Source organism: Mercenaria mercenaria, chromosome 9 (assembly GCF_021730395.1).
Source record: "Mercenaria mercenaria strain notata chromosome 9, MADL_Memer_1, whole genome shotgun sequence".
Lineage (NCBI taxonomy): Eukaryota > Metazoa > Mollusca > Bivalvia > Venerida > Veneridae > Mercenaria > Mercenaria mercenaria.
In genome coordinates, this window is record NC_069369.1 from 3049896 (window position 1) to 3060773 (window position 10878).

General features: G+C 36.0%; 1 protein-coding gene across 1 annotated transcript in view; it reads right to left on the reverse strand.

Annotated features, from left to right (window-relative positions):
* LOC123546367 (probable sodium/potassium/calcium exchanger CG1090) overlaps window positions 1-4996 on the reverse strand; it is a 63000-nt gene extending 58004 nt beyond the window's left edge. Inside the window, exon 1 of the mRNA XM_045332571.2 lies at window positions 4645-4996. Within this exon, the coding sequence (XP_045188506.2) occupies window positions 4645-4810 (166 nt within the window). The 5' untranslated portion in view covers window positions 4811-4996. The remainder of the gene's footprint in view (window positions 1-4644) is intronic.
* Window positions 4997-10878: the final 5882 nt, after the last annotated feature.

A 10878-nucleotide genomic window follows, 5' to 3' on the forward strand; every position in this document is an offset into this window, starting at 1 on the left:
GGGAAGAGTGCATAAAACTTCAACCTACAACTATTAATGTCCCTCACTTTACATGCAAAAAAAAAAAAGCAGTATCCGAAAACAGTGACATGTTACTTCAACATGCGAACTAACAAAAGTTTCAACTTTTGTCAGAAAGTTACACGCAGTACCAGAGAGATTCATTAACAACAGTTTAGTATATCACCCGAATCTTCCAGACATGATATTAACACTACTGTTTGATCCACAAAATATGTAGTTTTTTTCAGTGAGTTTTAGCTTTTTATTGTAAGATCCAAATATAGATCATACATCATCCCAAAGATGTCCTGGAGATGAAGAAGGAAGATTTTGAATCAAGGTATTATTACCAATTTAGAACAAATGTGTCACTGGCGAGACACATTATTAGTGTATTATTACCAATTCAGAACAAATGTGTCACCACTGAGACACATTATTAGTGCTGGGTGGGGGTATGTAAGGAAGGGGGCCCAAGCTCATGTTGGTGGGAGGGGGGAGTGGGAGGGAGGGTAAGGAAGTCTCCCCCTGGAAATTTTAGAAATTTGTAGAAAACAGTGGCCTCTGATACATTTTTTTGGTCTAAATTTTGAGAAAATTGCAAAAAATAGTTGGGTAAGACTAGTATTGAGCACAGGCCCCCTGCACCCAAGCCTGAGTTGTGGCCAAGGTTTTTCTAAGATTTAACCTAGTGACCTAGTTTTTGACCTCAGGTAATCCAGCTGCAATCTTGACTTAATCTGATAGATATAAAAACATTCCTACAAAGTTTTATGAAAATTTATAATATTTGTAGTGTTAACAAGGTTTTCATACTGACTGACCTAGTGACCTAGTTTTTAACCCCAGAAGAGCCAAAATTGTGACTTTAAGAAAGTTAAAAGTCAATTTATTGATGATGGACCATGCAAGACATCACCACAGGGTGTTCACAACAGCATTACCCATATCTGCATTTTACTGTTAGGAAAACGAAGACATTAAAAAATCCAAAAAAGTCATAATATACTGGTCAGGCTTACTTGCTTTAATAAACAAAACATTAATATTCATGTAGAAACTTCAAATGGGTTGAATTTAATTAATATTTTTAAATAAGAGACTTAAATCTTCAAAAATATGATGTGACAGGTGCGAGGAGATATCTACCCTGACACCGGTTTTAATAAACAGCAAACTGCCGATGACATAACATCTGCAGAAACAAAACACAAAACATACATTCATAAAATGTCAGAGAGGCAAATTTATGCTTTAATCAGGGTTGGCAACTACCTGCCCAGGTTTTTCCTGGGTTGGGCAATACTCCTAAAAATGAATGAAGTGGGCAATACTGGGGAATAAGAAGTTTTTCTACTTTTTTAACCAAAACAATTGAGTTTCTATGTTATTAAATGTGAGCTAATTCTTACGTTAAGTTTTACTTACTTTGAAATCATTGGTGAAGTGATAGGTAGCTGATAGAACAGTTTTATTAACAAAATTATCATTTTTTTTACACAACAAAATATTTCTATGTGAAAGTAAACACCTTTCAACATTTTTACATGAATCTATAAATGACACAGTATTACTTTTATATGTAATAGGAGCGGAAAAATGTGCAGATTGATACAGGACTCAAACCTGCAACCTTCTGCTTGCAAGTCAGATGCTCTACCAACTGAACTAATCGGACAATCGAAATTATAGACCAATTATATACATTATATACTCACTGCTACATATATATAATCTAGACACTGTCAGTGATCACATATTGAATGATCTCTCTGGGTCACAACTAGATTTTGCTTAGCATATGATAGTCTAACAGTCTAGTTCTTCTTTATCACGAAGCTTTCTGTAACAGAACACAAGTTCTGCAGTTTTTTTTATCCCAAATCTGTTTCTGAGTTTTGTCTGAATAATACCAAAATTTGAACACACCCTTTCAATTGACCCAGATGCTGGCAAATCTAGGTTTTTTTTGCACGACAAAGTGGTCTTAGGCTGATCTAAAACCAACATACTGGCAACACTGCAACGTTTTAGTGTATGAGCTTTCAGCATGTTCAGTCTCTCAATTTTGGCACTAACCACAGTGCCACAGTCTTTACAGTTTGCAATCTTTTTACAATCATCCTCAGGTATAACATTAAAACAATTCCACACAGGGTCCGTAAGTTTCATGGTTTAGAAATGACAATGTGATCTAAATTGGAAACTGAATGGCCAGATTTAAGTTGTTCACACTTCTAACTTTAATCCCGTAATCTTGCTCAATAATTGCTTAATGTCTATTCAATAGATTTTTATAGGTATTAGAACATTAGGCATGCAGGTGTAATTGTTACCACTTTATGGGTTGGAAGTCAACTAAACTGTTGAAATATGTATTGAAGTATGAACTGAAATATCATACTACCCAGTATTGCCCACTATTGCCCAATAAAACCCGGGTTTTCCCAGTATTGCCCATTTGGCTGGGCAATATGCTTAAAACCCGGGTTTTGGCTTTAATGTCAACATGAATTCATTATCAGAGATGTAATCATTACAAAATACTTTGTACATGTACCAGAAAACTTTCCCAACAGATTTCATTGGGGATTTCCTAACTCTCATTTCAAACCTCCAACAGTTGTTTTTACCAGCTTTTAACCTTATTATAAGGCTATAAATACCTTCACCTTGTATAAACACTATCTCACTTTTGTTCATTCTCACTATTTTACTTTGAAGTATTCTTTCAATGCTTTGACATTTAAACATCCAGAATTATACGTCATAACTGTTACACGTGACTTTTAATTCAGAAACTTCATTGGCAGGGCCATAATGTAGTAGGCTAGAGTATAAGGGTGCACTTATACTTCCTTGCTATTGAGCTAGCTTTTATAAGGACGTGGTAGAGTGTCCGCCTTAGGTGTGAGAGGTCCCGGGTTCGATTCCCGGTCAGGCCTGAAGTATTATGAGCCTGTTACATTTTGCACTTAACGTAAATAACTTATGAGTAGGTATGAATGGACCCCTTGGAACATCCCAGAGGTTCAAACTCGACATGGAATTTGAGGACGAATTCTATAATGGAGGGGGTGTGTGTAGTAGGGTTGAGTATAAGGGTGCACTTATACTTCCTTGCTATTGAGCTAGCTTTTATAAGGACGTGGTAGAGTGTCCGCCTTAGGTGTGAGAGGTCCCGGGTTCGATTCCCGGTCAGGCCTGAAGTATTATGAGCCTGTTACATTTTGCGCTTAACGTAAATAACTTATGAGTAGATATGAATGGACCCCTTGGAACATCCCATAGGTTCAAACTCGACATGGAATTTGAGGACGAATTCTATAATGGAGGGGGTGTGTGTAGTAGGGTTGAGTATAAGGGTGCACTTATACTTCCTTGTTATTGAGCTAGCTTTTATAGCGATGTGGTAGAGTGTCCGCCTTAGGTTAGTCAAAATAATCCGACATTCAGATTGTTTTATATTTGTGACAGGGCAATCTAAACGTCAAAACTTTGTAGGACCAAAATAATGGGAGGATAAATCACAGTACACAGTCATGTAAAGTTATTGATTTTATCCCTTGCGCATATTGGCGTGTAGACACGGTAAACATCATGTATCACAGTACATACATAGGTTTAAATCACCAGAAAATTCATAATTTTGGATATTATTTAATATTTTTTACATAAATCAATGAGGAATTGAATCCCTTTTCGATACATGTAAGTTTTATTTGAATTTATGGCCAATTCTTGACAAAATCGACATTTAAATCTATAAAAATTTCATCGGAAATTGCTTCCACTACTGGTACTGATGATAAACCCGAACAGAAAATGAGGTTTTTTACCTGTAACTTTTTTATTTCTGCAATTTGTAATCAATGGTCGGTATCAAAATAAAGCTTAACATTTGCTGAAAACATTACATAATTCAAATTTATATTTAGTTAGCAAACTCACAAGAAGTGAGGCCCTGAAAGGGGTTTGTAAAATGGGGACTGTAAGCCGGTTGACTGATGATAAATTCGAACACTTTGTCATTTACAAAATTTTCTTCGTAGTATTATATTGAAACTTTCCCCAAAAAGCTGCAACAGTCATTCCTGATCAAGTAATGAAAAGTGACCCAATGTCAGGCCTTCGTGTGGCGACAGTGAGCATGCGCAAAAAAACACCCTCTTCCCCAGTAATTTTGGATAAATATTTTTTATACAGATAAATGTAAGTCATTTATTTATACAGAATATTTACCAAGTTTGTTTTTATTTACACCAGTTGGTGTTGTAAATGGAAACTATTAGATGGTGTGTTCAATTTTATAAATAACCGATTGCAATCAAATATTTCCAAGTTGGTCGACTTTATCATCTGTCCGGGTTTATCATCAGTACCAGTAGTTTAGTCTTTCGAGTTTTTGACCTGAGTGGGAATATTGCCCATATGAAGAAATTATCTCAATAGTTCCTAGGATCGCGTCAAATTTGTTGGACTTGCCATAGGTATGAGAGGTCCCGGGTTCGATTCCTGGTCAGGCCTAAAGTATTTTCACCTGTTATAATAATCGGAACATAAAATCACAATTTTTGATCCTGTTTATTGAACCAAAAATGACATACTGTTAATAATATAATTTCATATTATAACATTTACCTTTAAATCCCACTGTTTCTGTCTTTTCATAAGGCCCATCGTTATCTGGTGTTACCTCAAAGTAACTAAATCCAAGATAAACGATCAGACAACAGAAAATAGTTCCAACCTGAACAGCTCTCACTGTTTGAATAAAATGTTTTGATTTTCTTGCTCGAACCTGCATAGCAAATACAGTTTGTCACATCTACTTTTGCCATAAAATATTATTAAAATGATGTATTTAGAATTATTCACTACATCAGGATTCATGACACTTCCGCAGAGCTGAAATCAATCATGTTGCAGTTGTAAACAAATCAGTCTGACAGCTGACAGTTGTTGTTGTCGTCGTCCGGTGTGCTTTGATTAACTATTTAAGACGATAGAACAAGTTCCACTGCCTGGACCAGGTTTATACAATACAATACAATAAGCTTTATTTTGAGTCGGCAAGAAAACAACATTACAAAACATAAGCTCACCGACTATACAACAGTTAAAACAAATTTAACAGAGTAATATTAAAAAGCGCTACAAGAGCTACAGGAGAAAAAATATGTTAAGCACACAATATAGAATAGAACTGGCTGAGCATGTACAATACTACAAGTGTTAAAACCTGTGTTGAAGCACAGGAGTCTGAAATTCTATCAATAAGACCATAGAAGTCTATCTTTACAAAAAATACCCCCTATATATATAAAATAAACACATATATAGGGGGTATTTTTTGTAAAGATAGACTTCTATGGTCTTATTGATAGAATTTCAGACTCCTGTGGTTGAAGCTGCTGATCTAGACACTGCTGCCTAAAAACTGCCATAAGATCTGCAATACAAGAAAAACAAAAAAAAACAACAACAAAAACAATAAACAAACAAACAAACAAAAAAGAAAACCACAAAAGTGTATGCTTAAGAAACTGTATCCACCCGAATCAGATTTGGAAATAACTGATCAGCAACTTCCTCACAGCAACAAATGACAAAACAACATAAAAGAATAGAGAAAAGTGGAAACTTCACAGGTCGCTCAACACGACAAAAACGAAAATGTTGCAGGCTCGGTTTGATTGAGCCTGTTCATGGACGGTAGTGGAAATGCATGCTACCGTCCACGCCCTCTAGTCCCGGGTTGAGCAGAACTCAACATTTACACATGCTAAAAGTACAAAAAGCAATTTAGAGACATCCGCAGATGTAATCAAAACATGTCACATAATAAACAGAGTGTGTAATACATAATAAGCACAAAAGCATACAAGCAAGCTAGATAGCACATACTAAGCACATCAGCCCACAAGATAAGCACAGGAGATAGCATATTAATAAGCTACTGTAAACATGGCAAACTCAAAGCATAATAATAAGCAAAGAAACGAAAGGAAAAGCAATACAAAACACCAACCAAGCAGATCAAAGCAATTCAAGGCAAATTAGGAAGAACTGGTCTGCGGGACACACTAACAGAAAGCTCTAGGGATTATTTACATGCAACACATTTACAAGTGTTGCCGTCCCAGAACCCAAGTTGGTTTTTGAACAGGTTAAAATCTGTTAGCTACCCGCGAATTCCTCAGAACCGGTGCTGCATAACGGAATGAGTTCTTACCATAGCCTATGTTGTTGTCTTAACTTGAGGGACCTGTAGAATACTAGAATATCTGAAGTTATACTTGGAATGTTTTTTTCACTACTAAACTCTAAATCTGACAGCACTGTAGGGGCCATTTTATTAAAAAAAAAATAATTTCTATGGCTATTGCCCTAGTTCTTCTTATATGTAAGGACGGTAATTTGACCTTAAGTAGTAGGTTTTCATACGAGCTATCACAGTCGTCATATACAAATCTCAAATCTTGGACTTTTTCATTTTTTAGTATTACTGACTGAACAGAAATGCCAAGACGTTACGGACAAATATTAAAATTTGAGAGCACAAATGTATGAAACATTGTTAATCTGTTAAGCTTACTTAAATTATTCTAACCCTGGCCCTATAATTTTGAGAGGGTTGAAGGAGATCAAGCCAGGCATGAAAGCAATATTATGAGTCTGACCATTGCAGAGTACTGTGGCATGGGGAAGAAAGAGAAATTGAAATAATCTGTGACAACATGAACCTGGCGGAGACAGTAAGGGTACATAAGGTGAGTAATCCTAATAGGAGGTTGGAGATTAGGGGGAAGTTTTGAAGCAACCAAGTTATTGTAAAATACTAGTAAGTATAGCATTATTTCTACGGTGTTCAAGGAATCCTCAACCTAAACTGGCGTTTTGGAAACAGTAGTCATTTTTACCCGTCGTTTTACACGGCACTGCACCGTCTCAAGGAATATCCGCCATTATTGTCCATTGAAGTCAATTGTAAAAGTCTAATTTTTGACAAAATCTAGGGTCATTTTCATTTCTATACATTGTGCAAAATACGAAAAACGAAGGAAAAATCGTTTTTGCTTCGTTGTTTTAAAAGAAATCATTGTCCAACTCAACTGTGACAGACCTTTTTGACTGGAGTAGCTTAAAATGCACCATTTTGTCTGGCAGATTTTCAAAATAATTCTTGGAACAGACCAACGAACCGCTAGCCTTACCTTTGCTACATACTTTCCATAGCAGTTCTATAATATGTGTTTTACAAGTATCACATATGAAAATCGCACGACTGCAAAGTTGCGGACACCTCAATGAAAATCAAATGCTTTTATTTTAACTTTATTTTCGATTTCTTTTTATCGCAGTAGCTGGTGTTCTGCTAAACTGTGATGGAAGGTCGAGGTATCTTTGCTGTAAGGACAGACCACTGTTCAGGACTGTACAAAACGTTTGGAAAAGTAGATCTGTACACCACTTTGTTGAAGTAAAAGTTAACTCAAGTCTAATATTTTTATAATTTGTGCAAAGGTCAAAATAGAAAGTGATCCTATGATATTGGTTATTAGCACGAGCAATTTAACGTTGGCTAAAGTAGTACTAGTAACAGTTAGCCCTGCCATTGTTAACATCATTCAAAAGATCTCCATAGGGTAGGAACTTTTTTTACCTCAAAGACACCAGAAACCATTATTTTCAGTTCTTGTAAGAAAATCCATACAAAACATAGCGTTTGTAGAACACATATGCTCCCATGATAACCTGACAGAAGCAAAAATGCATATAATTTGTTTGCCGTGGCCTTTGGCCTAATAATCAAGCGGGGTTAACCCTGTGAACTTACAAACTGGTTAAAAAACGGCGTTTTTCAGCTGTTCAGAAGAAACTTTAATGTCAACTTGACCTATGACATACCGACTCGTAAAAAGGGGGCAAGGGTTTTTCAGGTAATGTCCGAAAAGCGGGCACTGTGACCTCGGCATTTAGCCTACTGACTCCAAAAACATTTTTGCCTCGATAGCCTTGCAGTAGTGTCCGCTTCAAGCGCAGGAGGTCGTGGGTTCGACCCCTGACCGCGACTTACCAAAGACGTGAAATATTGTACAAGTTTTTCCTATGACGTTGCGCTCATCATTGGAAGGGCCAAAACTAACTTCTCTTCTCTCATGTCCTCTTGGCGACGGATTCCATCAGAAATGAGGTGTCGAGTGTTTAGTAAAAGTTGTAGAACTTGCGTATATTCGATCGAAATAAATTAGTATAAAGTAACTGACCTCGTGCAACTGTAGGTAAGTGTTCTTTACTTGTGCAGAATCCATTTTCAGTCTCAAGGTTATCGTGATCTTGACCTACTGACCCCAAAAACTATCGGGGTCGTCTGCCCACAGACAACCATCCTATGAAGTTTGACTATTGTAGACCACTGTTTACTTTAAATATTGAATACAAACGGTACACAGACCAAAAGATAGCCCAAAAATAAGCAAAACATTATACACCCTCTCCTTCGAAGAGATTATGAATTTTTTTTTTTATATTTACGTGTTTTTGTCAATATCCTGCTTTTATAGAAACTAAGATATTTTCAAATTTTATCAGAAGCAAAAAAGAGTTGCCTCTATGAAAGCTATCAATTTACAAGGTTTGGTCTGCTTTCCCTATTCTGATTGATTGTGAAAAAAATATTTCTTTCAGTAACAACGATTTTGACCTTGACTTAAGGAACACAAAATATATGTCATAATTATGCACTAAGCTTGGTCCAAATATCCAACAGCAAAAATAAAAAGGGTCATACTTCTTGTCTGACTGAAATTTGCAAGATAGCATTTCCATATATATCAACATCTCTACCACGTCCAATCTATAGACTCCAAACCATGCCGTAGATACAGCTTCGCACAGACAGATGGATGGATGGACAGCACTAAAGCTATATCCTTCTACCCTTGGCACGAGAAATTTAACTAGAGGTCACTCGTTAGTAACTAATGCTTCTCCTGACCCTAATACTCTCAAGATGAGCTCTTGCTCACCTGTGGATTAATATTAAAGTGAAGGGCTTCTGCTTGTTACCTTGCTCTTGAAGATCTGACTACATTCATAAATCATTGTTCATTTTAGATTTAAATTGAACTTTTAATTACAAATTTTACTAGAACTTCAAGATTAACTTGCGAACATGGGCCAAGCCTAGCTCTTGTGCGTAACAAGCTTTTCCATGTTTCACATTTGTGTAAAGTTTCGTTGGAATCATTCAGAGTCGAGACACAAAATATGAACTAACATTCATTATGATTACTTATATCTCACATTAAACAAAAGATGATTCAAACAGAAGTACACTAGAATTGTGTCCATAGGACGCTGATGCCCCAACATACTGCACCATCCTCTAAATATCAAAGTTTTTAAGAAAGGGCCATAATTCTAGACAAAATACCCACAGAACAAGAGCTGTCTGTTGACAGTGCGCTCAACTTTTCAAAGAATTGATGGAAGTATGGGGTCAAAATATTACCAGATTTTCAGACAAAAGAAGAAAAATATGTAAGACAGTGTACCTGTATTTGTGGATTTGGATAAGTCTTGCACTATATGGCAATATGTGACCATGATGGTAATCAAGACTGTTCAAAGTTTCAAAGCCATATATCAAACAATTCAGATAAAATATGGAATGGTATGCAAACTTAACTAATTTCTTTGTCAAAAAAGGGCCACAACTGAGCTAAAGTGAAAGTAAAGTAAAATAGTTTTGACAAAACGTGTACTTGTATGAAAACTGGACCAATTTCCAAGTCAAAATGGGCCATAATTCAGCCAAAATAGTTGACAAAGTTACGTACTCTTGCCTACAGATGGAAATCTTGATGATAAACAAGTGTTCATAGTTTCAAAGCCACATGTCAAATAGTTTTGACAAAATGTGAGCATGAGCAAAAATTGTTCCAATTTCCAAGTATAAAAAGGGCCATAATTCAGCCAAAATAGTCGACACAGTTCTGCACCATTGCCTACAGACAGCGACTGTCATAATAACAAGTGATAAAAGTTTCAAAGTAATATGTCCAACAGTTTACAGAAAATATGAACTGGTACGAAAAACTTAATCAAGATTATTTTTTGTATGTTGAAAGGGACCATAATTCAGCCAAAATCCTTGAGTTATGTACTCTTGCCTGAAACTAGAAATGGTGATGGTTCACAAATTTTAAGTTTCAAAGCTTTATCTTAAAAGGTTTTGTCAAAATGAGGACTGGAATGAAAAACTTTTCCAAGGTGTGACGCCGACGCCGTGGCGAGTAGGATAGCTCTACTTATTCCTCGAATAGTTGAGCTTAAAGTCTGTTATCTATAGTCATCTTCACATGAAAGTAAACTTTCAAGAATATCCTTTCAGTAGTGTTTTTCGGAGTTGGACACACAGGATTTTTCTCTATAGCAAAACTATCAAAAGGCCATAACTGTGGTAAAAATCATCACAGAAAAAATCCCTTCTTTACACTCATCTGCACCTCAAGCTTGTTAATCTGTGAAAGTTTGAAGGAAATCAGGCTAATAGTGTAGGAGGAGTTGGTTACACAAGATCTGGTAAAAATAGTCTCAGAAAAATTTCCTTTCTCTAGGTTATCTGCATATCAAGGTTATTCATCTGTGAAAGTTTGAAGCCAATCCAATATATATAGCAGGGAAGAATGATGACAATGCCTTTAAGGTGTTACATACCTCCCATAGCTCAACATCTTCATTGTAATTTTACACTTTTATGCTATGTAACACAAAAATTCATTTCTCTCAGTCTTCCCAAACCCTAACTGGTATTATCCCTACTGTCCACTAACTGCTGATGAATATTATACAAAAACAAGTTTCAAA